This window comes from Pleurodeles waltl, chromosome 8 (assembly GCF_031143425.1).
Source record: "Pleurodeles waltl isolate 20211129_DDA chromosome 8, aPleWal1.hap1.20221129, whole genome shotgun sequence".
NCBI lineage: Eukaryota > Metazoa > Chordata > Amphibia > Caudata > Salamandridae > Pleurodeles > Pleurodeles waltl.
In genome coordinates this window covers 68,867,102-68,882,542 of record NC_090447.1, presented here as the reverse complement: position 1 = coordinate 68,882,542, position 15,441 = coordinate 68,867,102, and the positions used below count along the sequence as shown (strand labels likewise).

Sequence of the window (15,441 nt, the reverse complement as noted above, 5' to 3'; positions counted from 1 at the left end):
GCTTTTTACTAATGAAAGCAAGCAGATTTTAAAAGGCAAGCCCACAAACCAATGAAAGTGACTGATGTGACATCCGTGTGTGTTTAGAAGCCCAAAGAGGGATTACAGCAGGATCGTAGTGCTTTGTGCTCACACCCCTTAAAATGCGCACAAGACTTTAAAGTGTGGGTTGGGAGGAGCAACACAGGGTGGGGAGGAAGAGAATGGGTGCCAGAGAATGAGTAAGTGTGTGGGGAAAGCTATACAGAAGGTAAGAGGGACAGAAGTAGCACAGGGATGGGGAGGAGAAACAACAGGCAACACAGAAGGAGGTCCAGGTTGGGTGACCCAACATTGAGAGCAGAAACAACACGAAGTGCAGGGTGGGGAGGAGAAGCAACGGGTGAGGGCAACATAGAGCAGGTGGGGAAGAAGCACAAGAGCAAGAAAGTAATAAAGAGAGAACACGAGATCAAGTGCCACATGGGCAGGAAAAAGCACACGGCAACAGTGAGCAACACAGGGCAGTGGGAGGGAAGTACACAATAGAGACAGCTGAAAAACACATACACTCATGTGGAGTGATGAACTAAAAAGAAAATAATGTGCTTGAAAGCAAGCAGAGGAAACATAGAAGCCAGCCAATCAAAAGAGATGGTTAATAGGCTACGCTCCCTGGGAGGGAGAAACACAAGATTGACAATCTGAGACACGAATAAGAAGCAAGTAAATGAGTTCAAAATCAAGATGCAGAGTCCGGGTGAAACAACAGGTGAGAACACCAGTCAGGACCTTTGAGAAAAGTGTGACTACAAACCTGACCTCCCCCTAGCTGCTCACTTGGACTTACAAGGTTGAGCCCGCCCAGATACGATTTTAATATATGTGGCAAGAACCTAATGATGAAGCATCTCACTGGAGTGAGAACACAGTGGTTGAATCTTCTAAAAATAAACATCTAGGGTTGCCAGGGTGGGTCCCACTAGATTGAAAGGGCCCATCAGGAGGTGGGCACTTCTATCTGATTTCAGTGGTTTGATTGTTGACGTAGGATGAACCCACATGTAAAACTTCTACCCCCTCTATTGATTTGAACTGTTCTTGGTAAGCTCGCAGTAAGTCTTTCACAACCAGAAAAACTTGCCGTCTGGTATGCTCATCCATATTGAAGCAATAAACGATCAAAGGGTGGCAGGAGGAGGAGAAATCAAGAGAGTCATAAAAAACACAAGTTCTTAGTAACAGAATTAAAAGGAACCAAGAAACAAGGATACAAGGGACCCTAAGAGACCAGATGAGGTGGATACCAATGCTGTCCTTCCGTCATCAATAACCTAAACAACATGGAGCCCTCTGACTCAGACAACACACCAAACCCATCTGCCAGAAAGGGAACAGATTATCAACTAGTAGACTCACTGTGGGATTGGCTGAACACACCCATCAAAAGCAAGTCATCGAAGGATGCACTCCACCTAATCACACAAGTACCAGACAAACTCCCAGGAAAGTGCAGCAGTACGCATATAATGCTATGTAACACAAGACCCCAAAACTATAGTCCAACACTCAGCTGACGCAGGTTAGACAGAGGGTCAAGGGCACACGCCACCACTGCAATACAACCCACCAAGACAACCCTTGGACCTTTACTCAGATTTGGATAGCAACATGCATGCCCATCCCTGCAATCCCACTCACCCCCAACACACATACACTGGAACATAACCAATGGGAAAATTCAACATTTAACTAGGCCAACCAAACACGTTTGCGTTATATGGGATATCTTCGGAGTCCATCCCCTTCATCGAATAACATCCTTGGTAGACTCAATTACAAACACATATATATGTCCGTCTCGAAAAACAAAACTGGCAAAGTCATCTGCAGACATGCGGGACATGAACAAGAAATGGCAAAGGCAAGTGGTCTGGCTTAAGTGCCCATACACATGTAAACTCCCAAATGCCTTTTCCATCTGTTCCATGCACAAACAGTTTAATTTATTAAAACCTGCTCTACTGGCTGCCCCACTGCAGAGAAACAAGTGGCAAAAATGTTTTTTGTGTAGAAGAAAAGTGCAATGGTGGAGTGTAATTTACCCATCAACAACCCCATTTCCTCTCCTATTTGTTGACTTTAAGGTCGTCTTTGACCACGCAAGGTGCTCTGCTGCATTTTGGCTATGCTTATACTACGGAAATAACACACATACTATTGGGTGTATAATACCCTTGTATTCAATCTAATGGAAGGACTTCTTAGAGGGTGGAATGATACACAAAACAGCCAATCAGAGGAGAAATCGATACTCCTCTCTGTGAAGCCAAAGTCTACTCTATGTGTATTTTAAAGAATTAGTAACAAAGGGCCAGATGTATCAAAGGGTTTTTCCCATTCTGTGTCAATGAGGAAATGTGTTCGTACATATGGCCCAAAATGTCTTGTGGAGAGCTGCTCGTGCCAGATCTAAGCATGCACACTGTACTACATCACATAAATAGTGAAGCTATGCACATTGATTTGTCTTGCAAGTATTTGTTTTAGTGCAAAATGTATTGTATTATGGCCTTGGGCGTGTCGCACACATTCTCGTGCTGCTTTCCACAAGGTTTTGCACAATTTCTTTTTTATGGAAAGATGAGAGCGTGTAACTCGAAGAACTGCTGAATTTAGGAAAAACATTCAGGCGTTGCTTGATACGGTTCGTGTGTCGCTGTTTGTAGGACACCTGCATGTACTTCTCACCACCCGCTTATCTTCTCCCCGCCTCTTCCTGTTTGCACCCTCCTATTCTTTCACTAGGACCTTCTTCTAACTGATTGACACCGCCTGATCTCAGGATTGTGTGCCCCACCGATAGCCCCTCTCATGCCCATCCCACCCACCGGCACTTGATAATGCCTCACCTCCCTGTGCACTTAGGGGGGGGGTCACCTCCCCTATTTTACTCCAACCATGACAACACTCACCGCCTGCCCAGGCATGTATGTATGCTTGTTTGCAGGTACTAGAATAGTGCAAATCTAGCTAAAAAGGCATCAGAGTGCTGTAAAGGTCAGAGGCAAGCGTAAGGTAAAGGAGCAATACAAGTGGTTGCAGGTGTTTGGACTGTTCGTGCGTTGTGATGTAGTGTTCTTTAACGAGGTGAGTCTTCAACTCCTTCCTAAACTGGAGCAGCATTGGGGTGGTCCTCAGAAGCATAGCATTAGCCCCCCCTCGGCACAGTACACTGTGCATAGGCAGCAGGCCCCTGGCTTGGAAGCTCCTGACTGGGTCTGGGGGTCCCCTCCATGTACTTTGCAGGGGGACCCCCTCAAGTTTCGATACGTCACTGGTAGTCCTTACGGATACAGGGATGTTGTTCCAGATCTTGGGAGCATATTCCGAAAAGGCCAGCGGCTCTGCCTTGGGTGGCCCTCCTCAACTACCCACACCGTTCATCCTTATGGGCCTACTAGGGGTGCCTCGTCATTAGCCATCTTTAGGAGCCTCCAGATTAGCTGCACATGGGTTTCAGCCCATCTTCTCACAGAGGTGCCCATGCGTGTCACAACCAGGCGCATGCGCACATTCTATCCCAGGTTCGCAGGGATCAAAGTATTGATTTTATAGATGGCGCTCCTAAAATATACACAGACCAGAAAAACAGTAACAAAACTATCCACTGAATACATAAGATTCCGTATTAAATATGCAACATCAATATATTTATTTCACCCACAAGGTCCATAGCTGTTCATCGGATTAAATAATTCTATATTACGAACATGGAACATAAACAAAAATAGACTACCTATAGTTAAAATGGGCAGAAACCAATGCATTAAGAGTCTGTGTATATGAATTACAAAAAAAAAAAAAAAAAAAAAAAAAAAAACAGCACTTTTTCCATCACAGTTGACATCAAGTTCGCCATTAGCAACCCTGTTTCACCCCACTCAATCTGAAAAGGGCCATTCTTTTAGGGGTTTAGGGAAGAGCCTCATTGTGTGTTATGGAGCCAGATTCTCCTTCCAATAAACGCGGTCCAGCTTTAGACTCGGGTCACCATCCGTAGTTCGCTCCGAGTAACCCTCTCGCCTTCTTCTTTCACAACATTCCCCAAAACCACCTTGCCAACTCAGCAGCCCACCATTAGACATCTCTGGGTATCCACACGTTTGCAGCCCTGGGTTCTGCCACACCCTTCCCGCACTATAGACCACTTCAGCTGCCCACACTCAGTGCCCATCATATCTCTAAGGGCGCCTTTACATGTTCATACACTTGGTGCCCACTCATTCGCCCGCCCAGAGCGCCCTGCCACTGCACCCGTTCCTCTACCACCTGTGAGCTCCTGACACCTTAAGCCCCTTCCATCGAGCGAGTTGCTCATGCAGCCCAGGGTTTTATTTTCACACTGCTGCCTTTCACACCGAATTCTGCTCTATAAACACCGGAGTTCCTGGAAATACCCCGGACCGTGTGGGCTATGCACGCCTGGCATAGCACAGCATGCGACCCCCCCATAACCTATCACAGGAGCCTTCTGATAAGGTCTCCCTGGAACCCTCTATGACCCCCTTCCCCATGAGGGCCCCCTCATTGTCCCTCGGTCATCCCCCCGGGTGCCCTCTCGTTGCCCCTTTCAAGAAGCCATTCCCTGGGTGCCACTTTTCCCAGGAGCCTCTTTGCCCCCAAGAATCCCCCTCACACCCTCTCCAAGAAGTCCCTCATTGTCACCCTTTCTAGGGGTCCTGTTTGCCCACGTGACCCCAAGCGCCCTCTCACCACATCTCCAAGGAGCCCCTCATGGTCTCTTCCTGGGTTCCTCCTCACCCCTATGTGTGTGCCCTCTTTGTTACTCTTTCCAGGAAGTACGCTTTGCCCTCCAGCCCCCTCCTAAGCTCTCGCTCACAAACTCTGAGGGAGCCCCCATGCCTTCCCTGGGAGGCCCCTCATCTGCAGTCACCTCTCCCCTTCCGGCACCCGGGCCGGGCATCACTCACCGGTGTTTGCGGGGTCGGTGCGGCTCCCTCCGCCAGCTCCACTCCCTGCATTTCCTGCTCCGGGGACCCGGGCTTTCTCAGCCCTTCGCCCCATTGTTCCGGCGGCAGCTTCATGGGCTCGAGTGAGCTAGGGACGGAACCGAGCCGCGCAGACGCCCAGAGCCGAGCCGAGCCAGGGACAGAGCCGAGCCAGGGACAGAACCGAGCCAGGCGCAGACGCCCAGAGCCGAGCCAGGCACAGACACCCAGAGCCGAAGCCGAGCCAGGCGCAGGCACCCAGAGCCGAGCCAGGCGCAGGCACCCAGAGCCGAGCCAGGCACAGAACCGAGCCGCACAGACGCCCAGAGCCGAGCCAGGCACAAGCTCGGAAAGGAGTCCCCAGTGTATGCGTGAGAGTCAGACAGCTTACCTGGGGCCAGGTGTGCGGCTCCGCCCCTTCCTTCTGTCAGCAGGGCGTCTCCACAGTAACCATGGCTCAATAAACAGCTGCCAGCCTTGCATCAGGAGGGAAAGGGGAAGCCGCGGCCGCCAGGCCTGGCCCAGTGCCAGTTAAAGAGGCAGGCAACCTGCAGACTAGCCAATGACAGGACAGGCAGGTGTGTAATGAAATCCCAGCAGTAGTCATCGGATGCAGGCTTTCTTTCAAGGGCAGGGGCTTTATAGCTGCCACGTAGGACAGTATCAAGTGTATTAACTTCGGCAGGTCCTGGCCTTTTATCCAAAATCACATTGCGTTCTGCGATTTGTAGTTTAATTTCCCTCATTCAAAAACGTTAACATCCGTGTTCACAACGTGCTGTTAGACTGCCTGGGGTGCCACACATGACAGGGGCCCACTTGCAGTTTCTGGGCTAGAGCACGCCCCTGTTATTCATATAAAAACGTTGCGGTTCAGTTGTAACCCGAGAGTTACATGGATTTTTAGTGCCCTGCTCAGCCCACCTGACTTGTGACTTCAGGTTTCATGCCCTCCCAGCACCAGGCAGTGAGACACCCCATGTACTATTCTAACTCCAGCGCTCGGGTATTTGGAGAAAGTTAAACATTTCTCAGTTATAAAAAGACAGGCGGGTATGCTCGAATGTAGCTTTGCAGCATAGTCATGGCGGCTGCTGCCTGGGCTCACAGCTTGTTCTGTCCTGAACGATGACTTGGAGATGCTCTGGGCTTCACTGCCGCCGCACAGTACTCACACAAACACTCTTTTGGATGGTACAAACAGGCACCCCTGGGCGCCACATCTCTCTTTATTCTGCCCCTGCCCAGCTCTGCTCGGCCATGTGGGTACCTCCTTGCTGTGAGAGTCCCTGTGCCAGTAATGCCACAGACTGGTAGCTCTCATAGAAAATAACACCCCTCCCCATGGTGGCGAGGGACCAAAACAGAACACGCAAACATTACAGGTTCTTTACAGTATGTTTGAAAATCCAGCCAATATCCGTATCTGGGGGACCTTCCTCTGCCCCCGCAGCGTGGTGTCAACATCTTCGCCTGTAGAAATGCCAGGGCCGTGTGTCTCCTGTCTACAGCTGGAGTCTCCCATCCCCATCCCAGTTTAACTACCCTAAGGTCCAGACGAACCTCACGATCAATCATCACAGTTAGGTGGTGAGGACTTCCTCCCAGGGGGAGTGAGCCTGGGCAAGACCAGGTGAGGTGCCTGTATCTAGCACATCAGGAATCCTCACCCAAGCCAAACTGAAGGATTGCTAGCGGTGAATAATATGCTTGCTGCAGCATTTTATAATGAATAATGCCTAATCCACTGCGCAGCAATATTGAGCCTGTTTTTGTGCAGCAACATTTCCACTTTGGGTTGTGACTGTAAGTCCCACCTCCTCCTCCCAGACGGAGTGTGCACCCCTCTCGGTGCCTGAGATCTCCTTCCACACCCACGGTATAGTGTGGAGGTTAGCCGCTGTGTGGCTGGGGTTAGAAGGAACTTTTCCTACGTGTTACAGGGCACTGGCTCAGTGGGAAGTGCAGAGTAGCTGCACCTAGCGTACCCCTAAGCCTATAGCATAGAAAGGCGTTCAGTTGTGTACATGGGCCTTCCGGACAGAAGGTCTCTGGAGGGAGAAATGGAGTGTCTCGATATAGCGCCACCCATTTAGCTGCCCCCCCTGTGGCAGCTGCGCCTTTCCTGGGCTCACGTGTGGTCAGAATCGAGGGGGGGGTGATAAACTGGAAGAGATGGAGTCTACAGTATTCCTAGCCACCTTTACCTGGCCATCTCACGCCAAGCCCAGGCAGCACATGTGGCCATGATCATATATAATCTGTAGCATGGGGCAGGAGCTTCAATCAGTGACCTCAATGGTGTCGGAAATGGGGGGTGCGCCTCCACCTCCAGATGTGGGGTGCAGGGGGATGTATGAAACCAGTACTGTGCATGGTGTGCATGAGCACAGAGGTAATACAGTCCTGGGCCTGGAGCCTCAAAGCCTGCCTGGTGAAAGGGCACCACTGGCATCTCCCACTTGATCCCAGGTTGTTTGCAGCCAGATGTCTTGGTGAGCAGCAGAATATTTATGAAAAGGTATAGTTGTTTAGAGAACATCAGCATCTTAATGAGTCCTGTTCTAGCAGTCAGTGATAACTGCAAGGCCAGCTCACATGATACCTGATCGGTCACTTTATGCACTACCCTACCATACTTTTCTCTTATCATCTTATTCATGCATCGATTGACCCATATTTGACAGACTCCTGACACCACTCCACAAGAAAATCAGGAGTGAAGCAACGTGTTCCCTTTGTGAGGTGGTAGACCTGCGATTGGCTCCAATTAATGGTGGTCCCTGAGAGTGCCCTTGATCTAATCTATTCTCCAAGAATGGCATTAAGACCTGTAACTGAGCCTCTAAGGCAGAGCATCCTATCATGCACAAATGAGAATATGACATGGAGTGTGTCTTATGGCATGCTTCACGTAGTGTTTGCGCTGTTTGGCTGTTAGTGGCTCCAGGCCCAGAACAAACAGGATCAGGGACAGAGTGTACCCCTGTCTTGTGCCTCTGGAGATAACAAGTGGGGATCCCATTTACATACATCCCAGTGGTGGGTGAGGTGTATAACAATTTGGTCCACTCTATGAATGTACTCGGGAGGCCCATCCTGGAAAGTATGGCAAACAGGTAGTCCCACTCCATAGAATCAAAGGCCATGGTCGCATCTAGGACTGCCACAGGATCTAGTTCCACATTAGGATCTTACAGCAGGGCACATCAAGTATGGAGATTGTGTGCTGTGGAGTGTCCTGGTATGAACCCTGATTAATCTGGCCCCACCAGGTTGGGCAGTGGTAGATTTAGGCAGTTCACAATTATTTTAGCTAGTGTTGTTGTGTCACAGTTGATGAGTACAGACATTCATCATACCGTCTAGGCCCACAAAAGCTCGTTTGATGACAGTATGGAAGCCTTCAGCCAAAGAGTATATCACAACAGTTAACCACTTTTATCTCCTAAGCCCATATGAATTAAGAATATAGAAAAGTCCCTACTGGCTTTGTCAGGATGTAGTAGGTGGCAGCAAACATTCAGTTGTAATCTTTAAAAAATACCTTGCTCTTTTTAGGTCAGGTATACAGTCATCTATTGTTGAGGCTATATGTGGGCTCCCTTTTGATTGACCTCTGGATGTTTTAGTTTAGTAGTGATAACGAGGGGGGAGACCCACCGGGCTAGCTCCTAACACTTTCTCAATGACACCATCCTTTTCAAGTTTATTCAGCTTGGCGAGTGCTTGAGGGCGTATATAAACTGCACTCTCCAGGGCCAGAGAGTAACTGGCGTGAAAGCAGAGTTGAAGTATTGGTGTACTGGTCATTTTTCCAGGTATCTCAGGTCTGTAAAAAAGTGTTGTTACTCATGCAGCGTGCCATCTATTTTACAGGTGTGAGGAGTCACTGTGAAGTGGTTTATTTGTAGTGCCTCACTGGTGTACAATCTGATAAATGTTCTTATTTCTCACTCAGGAACACAGAACTTGCATTGCACCCACTCATCATTGTCCTATGCTGTATTTTTTAAATGTCCTGGCTAGAGAGAGCTGTTCCAGTCTTCTGTAACCATATACCCTAGTCACAGTCTTGAAAAGTTTGAGACTCATCTTTACTTGTTAGCACTGGGATTCATCCATCACATTACTACAGCTCAGTGTCAATTAGTGTCAGGACTTCCAGTTCATGAATGGTGACTGACATTTGTAATGTGATAATCTCAGGTGCACTTTCTTGTCTGAGGGTGTTTTCCGACCTACCTGGTCCTTGTTGGCAGCACCATATCTTGTAGAATTTGTTTCAGTGTGTTCAATGGACAGGTGCTATCCGGACCTGAGTACTTGCACTTCTGTATTTTGAAAGGGGGAGTGTAGGAAGTTGGCTCTGTATGCACTATTTCAAAGTAAGGAATAGTATGCACAGAGTCCAAGGGTTCCCCTTAGAGGTAAGATAGTGGCAAAAAGAGATAATACTAATGCTCTATTTTGTGGTAGTGTGGTCGAGCAGTAGGCTTATCAAAGGAGTAGTGTTAAGCATTTGTTGTACATACACACAGGCAATAAATGAGGAACACACACTCAGAGACAAATCCAGCCAATAGGTTTTGTTATAGAAAAATATATTTTCTTAGTTTATTTTAAGAACCACAGGTTCAAATTCTACATGTAATATCTCATTTGAAAGGTATTGCAGGTAAGTACTTTAGGGACTTTGAATCATTACATTAGCATGTATACTTTTTACATAAAACACAATAAGCTGTTTTAAAAGTGGACACAGTGCAATTTTCACAGTTCCTGGGGGAGGTAAGTTTTTGTTAGTTTTGTCAGGTAAGTAAATGACTTACAAGTCTCAGGTTTGGGTCCAAGGTAGCCCACCGTTGGGGGTTCAGAGCAACCCCAAAGTTACCACACCAGCAGCTCAGGGCCGGTCAGGTGCAGAGGTCAAAGAGGTGCCCAAAACGCATAGGCTTCAATGGAGAAAAGGGGGTGCCCCGGTTCCGGTCTGCCAGCAGGTAAGTACCCGCGTCTTCGGAGGGCAGACCAGGGGGTTTTTGTAGGGCACCGGGGGGGACACAAGTCAGCACAAAAAGTACACCCTCAGCAGCGCGGGGGCGGCCGGGTGCAGTGTGCAAACAAGCGTCGGGTTCTCTGTAGATTTCAATGAGAGATCAAGGGATCTCTTCAGCGGTGCAGGCAGGCAAGGGGGGGCTCCTCGGGGTAGCCACCACCTGGGCAAGGGAGAGGGCCTCCTGGGGGTCACTCCTGCACAGGAGTTCCGTTCCTTTAGGTGCTGGGGGCTGCGGGTGCAGGGTCTTTTCCAGCCGTCGGGAAATGGAGTTCAGGCAGTCGCGGTCAGGGGGAGCCTCGGGATTCCCTCTGCAGGCGTCGCTGTGGGGGCTCAGGGGGGACAACTTTGGTTACTCACGGTCTCGGAGTCGCCGGAGGGTCCTCCCTGAGGTGTTGGTTCTCCACCAGTCGAGTCGGGGTCGCCGGGTGCAGTGTTGCAAGTCTCACGCTTCTTGCGGGGAGTTGCAGGGGTCTTTAAGTCTGCTCCTTGAAACAGAGGTGCAGTTCTTTTGGAGCAGTGCCGCTGTCCTCGGGAGTTTCTTGTCTTTCTTGAAGCAGGGCAGTCCTCAGAGGATTCAGAGGTCGCTGGTCCCTTGGAAAGCGTCGCTGGAGCAGGGTTCTTTGGAAGGCAGGAGACAGGCCGGTAGGACTGGGGCCAAAGCAGTTGGTGTCTTCTGTTCTTCCTCTGCAGGGGTTTTTCAGCTCGGCAGTCTTCTTCTTCTTGTAGTTTCAGGAATCTAAATTCTTAGGTTCAGGGGAGCCCTTAAATACTAAATTTAAGGGCGTGTTTAGGTCTGGGGGGTTAGTAGCCAATGGCTACTAGCCCTGAGGGTGGGTACACCCTCTTTGTGCCTCCTCCCAAGGGGAGGGGGTCACATCCCTAATCCTATTGGGGAATCCTCCATCTGCAAGATGGAGGATTTCTAAAAGTTAGAGTCACTTCAGCTCAGGACACCTTAGGGACTGTCCTGACTGGCCAGTGACTCCTCCTTGTTTTTCTCATTATTTTCTCCGGCCTTGCCGCCAAAAGTGGGGGCCGTGGCCGGAGGGGGCGGGCAACTCCACTAGCTGGAGTGTCCTGCGGTGCTGGCACAAAGGGGTGAGCCTTTGAGGCTCACCGCCAGGTGTGACAGCTCCTGCCTGGGGGAGGTGTTAGCATCTCCACCCAGTGCAGGCTTTGTTACTGGCCTCAGAGTGACAAAGGCACTCTCCCCATGGGGCCAGCAACATGTCTCGGTTGTGGCAGGCTGCTGGAACCAGTCAGCCTACACAGATAGTTGGTTAAGGTTTCAGGGGGCACCTCTAAGGTGCCCTCTGGGGTGTATTTCACAATAAAATGTACACTGGCATTAGTGTGCATTTATTGTGCTGAGAAGTTTGATACCAAACTTCCCAGTTTTCAGTGTAGCCATTATGGTGCTGTGGAGTCCGTGTTTGACAGACTCCCAGACCATATACTCTTATGGCTACCCTGCACTTACAATGTCTAAGGTTTGGCTTAGACACTGTAGGGGCACAGTACTTATGTACTGGTGCCCTCACCTATGGTATAGTGCACCCTGCCTTAGGGCTGTAAGGCCTACTAGAGGGGTGACTTATCTATACTGCATAGGCAGTGTGAGGTTGGCATGGCACCCTGAGGGGAGTGCCATGTCGACTTACTCGTTTTGTTCTCACCAGCACACACAAGCTGGCAAGCAGTGTGTCTGTGCTGAGTGAGGGGTCCCCAGGGTGGCATAAGATATGCTGCAGCCCTTAGAGACCTTCCCTGGCATCAGGGCCCTTGGTACCAGGGGTACCAGTTACAAGGGACTTACCTGGATGCCAGGGTGTGCCAATTGTGGAATCAAAAGTACAGGTTAGGGAAAGAACACTGGTGCTGGGGCCTGGTTAGCAGGCCTCAGCACACTTTCAATTCAAAACATAGCATCAGCAAAGGCAAAAAGTCAGGGGGTAACCATGTCAAGGAGGCATTTCCTTACACAACCCCCCCCCCAAACGAAAGAGGATGAGACTAACCTTTCCCAAGAGAGTCTTCATTTTCTGAGTGGAAGAACCTGGAAAGGCCATCTGCATTGGCATGGGCAGTCCCAGGTCTGTGTTCCACTATAAAGTCCATTCCCTGTAGGGAGATGGACCACCTCAACAGTTTTGGATTTTCACCTTTCATTTGCATCAGCCATCTGAGAGGTCTGTGGTCAGTCTGAACTAGGAAGTGAGTACCAAAGAGGTATGGTCTCAGCTTCTTCAGGGACCAAACCACAGCAAAGGCCTCCCTCTCAATGGCACTCCAACGCTGCTCCCTGGGGAGTAACCTCCTGCTAATGAAAGCAACAGGCTGGTCAAGGCCATCATCATTTGTTTGGGACAAAACTGCCCCTATCCCATGTTCAGAGGCATCTGTTTGCACAATGAATTGCTTGGAGTAATCTGGAGCTTTTAGAACTGGTGCTGTGCACATAGCTTGTTTCAGGGTGTCAAAGGCCTGTTGGCATTCTAAAGTCCAGTTTACTTTCTTGGGCATTTTCTTGGAGGTGAGTTCTGTGATGGCTGTCACAATGGATCCATATCCCTTCACAACCCTCCTATAGTACCCAGTCAAGCCAAGGAATACTCTGACTTGAGTCTGGGTTTTTGGAGCTGCCCAGTCCAGAATAGTCTGGATCTTAGGCTGGAGTGGCTGAACTTGGCCTCCAAACACAATGTGTCCAAAGTAAACCACAGTTCCCTGCCCTATCTGGCATTTGGATGCCTTGATAGAGAGGCCTGCAGATTGCAGGGCCTTCAAAACCTTCTTCAGGTGAACCAGGTGATCCTGCTAGTTGGAGCTAAAGACAGCAATATCGTCAAGATAAGCTGCACTGAAGGACTCCAAGCCAGCAAGGACTTGATTCACCAACCTTTGGAAGGTGGCAGGGGCATTCTTTAAACCAAAGGGCATAACAGTGAACTGATAATGCCCATCAGGTGTGGAGAATGCTGTCTTTTCTTTTGCTCCAGGGGCCATTTTGATTTGCCAGTACCCTGCTGTTAAGTCAAAGGTACTCAAGAATTTGGCAGCCCCTAATTTATCAATCAGCTCATCAGCTCTAGGAATGGGATGGGCATCTGTCTTGGTGACAGAGTTAAGTCCTCTGTAGTCCACACAAAACCTCATCTCTCTCTTTCCTTCTTTGGTGTGAGGTTTGGGGACTAAGACCACTGGGCTGGCCCAGGGGCTGTCAGAGTACTCAATTACTCCCAATTCCAGCATCTTGTGGACTTCCACCTTGATGCTTTCCTTAACTTGATCAGACTGTCGGAATATTTTGTTTTTGACAGGCATGCTGTCTCCTGTGTCCACATCATGGGTACACAGGTGTGTCTGACCAGAGGTTAGGGAAAAGAGCTCAGCAAACTGTTGCAGGACCTTCCTACAGTCAGCTTGCTGTTGGCCAGAGAGGGTGTCTGAATAGATCACTCCATCTACTGAGCCATCTTTAGGGTCTGATGACAGAAGATCAGGGAGAGGCTCACTCTCAGCTTCCTGATCCTCATCTGTTACCATTAACAGATTTACATCAGCCCTGTCATGGAAGAGCTTAAGGCGGTTCACATGGATCACCCTCTTGGGGCTCCTGCTTGTGCCCAGGTCTACCAGATAGGTGACCTGACTCTTCCTCTCTAGCACTGGGTAAGGGCCACTCCATTTGTCCTGAAGTGCCCTGGGAGCCACAGGCTCCAAAACCCAGACTTTCTGCCCTGGTTGAAATTCAACCAGTGCAGCCTTTTGGTCATACCAACACTTCTGGAGCTGTTGGCTGGCCTCAAGGTTTTTGTTTGCCTTTTCCATGTACTCTGCCATCCTTGAGCGAAGGCCAAGTACATAGTTCACTATGTCTTGTTTAGGCTCATGAAGAGGTCTCTCCCAGCCTTCTTTCACAAGAGCTAGTGGTCCCCTTACAGGGTGGCCAAACAGAAGTTCAAAGGGTGAGAACCCTACTCCCTTCTGAGGCACCTCCCTGTAAGCGAAAAGCAGACATGGCAAGAGGACATCCCATCTCCTTTTGAGTTTTTCTGGGAGCCCCATGATCATGCCCTTTAATGTCTTGTTGAATCTCTCAACAAGGCCATTAGTTTGTGGATGATATGGTGTAGTGAACTTATAAGTCACTCCACACTCATTCCACATGTGTTTTAGGTATGCTGACATGAAGTTGGTACCTTGGTCAGACACCACCTCCTTAGGGAAGCCCACTCTGGTAAAGATACCAATGAGGGCCTTGGCTACTGCAGGGGCAGTAGTCGACCTAAGGGGAATAGCTTCAGGATACCTAGTAGCATGATCCACTACTACTAGGATGTACATATTTCCTGAGGCTGTGGGAGGTTCAAGTGGACCCACTATGTCCACACCCACTCTTTCAAAGGGGACCCCCACCACTGGAAGTGGAATGAGAGGGGCCTTTGGAAGTCCACCTGTCTTACCACTGGCTTGACAGGTGGGACAGGAGGTGCAAAACTCCTTAACCTTCTGGGACATGTTGGGCCAGTAGAAGTGGTTGACTAACCTCTCCCACGTCTTGGTTTGTCCCAAATGCCCAGCAAGTGGAATATCATGGGCTAAGGTCAGAATAAACTCTCTGAACCCCTGAGGCACTACCACTCTCCTAGTGGCACCAGGTTTGGGATCTCCTGCCTCAGTGTACAGGAGTTCATCTTCCCAATAGACCCTATGTGTTCCATTTTTCTTGCCTTTGGACTCTTCAGCAGCTTGCTGCCTAAGGCCTTCAAGAGAGGGACAGGTTTCTTGTCCCTTACACAACTCTTCCCTTGAGGGTCCCCCTGGGCCCAAGAGCTCAACCTGATAAGGTTCCAGCTCCATAGGCTCAGTTCCCTCAGAGGGCAGAACTTCTTCCTGAGAAGAGAGGCTCTCTTTTTCTTGTTGTGTTGCAGCTGGTTTCCCAGCTGACTTTCCTTTTCTCTTGGTAGGCTGGGCCTTTCTTCCAGACTCCAGCTCTACTTTTTCACCCTGTGCCTTGCACTGTGCCCTTGTCTTGACACACACCAGTTCAGGGATACCCAGCATGGCTGCATGGGTTTTCAGTTCTACCTCAGCCCATGCTGAGGACTCCAGGCCATTTCCAAGCTAACAGTCTACTGGGATATTTGAGGAGACCACCACCTGTTTCAGGCCATTGACCCCTCCCCACTCTAAAGTTACCATAGCCATGGGATGTACTTTAGTCTGATTGTCAGCGTTGGTGACTGGATAAGTTTGTCCAGCCAGGTATTGGCCAGGGGAAACCAGTTTCTCTGTCACCATAGTGACACTGGCACCTGTATCCCTCAGGCCCTCTACACTTGTCCCATTAATTAAGAGCTGCTGCCTGTATTTTTGCATGTTAGGGGGCCA

General features: G+C 49.5%; 1 protein-coding gene across 2 annotated transcripts in view; it reads right to left on the bottom strand.

The window, feature by feature from the left end:
• The window catches only part of LOC138249706 (sodium-dependent proline transporter-like), a 168,546-nt gene extending 163,057 nt beyond the window's left edge, over positions 1 to 5,489 (bottom strand). Inside the window, exon 1 of one of the 2 annotated variants that reach the window (XM_069203707.1) lies at positions 5,383 to 5,489. Coding sequence is in view for 1 of the 2 variants with exons in the window: in XM_069203706.1 (XP_069059807.1) it covers positions 4,974 to 5,087 (114 nt within the window). In the remaining variant the exon portion in view is untranslated. The other variant, XM_069203706.1, reaches the window with a different exon arrangement.
• Positions 5,490 to 15,441: the final 9,952 nt, after the last annotated feature.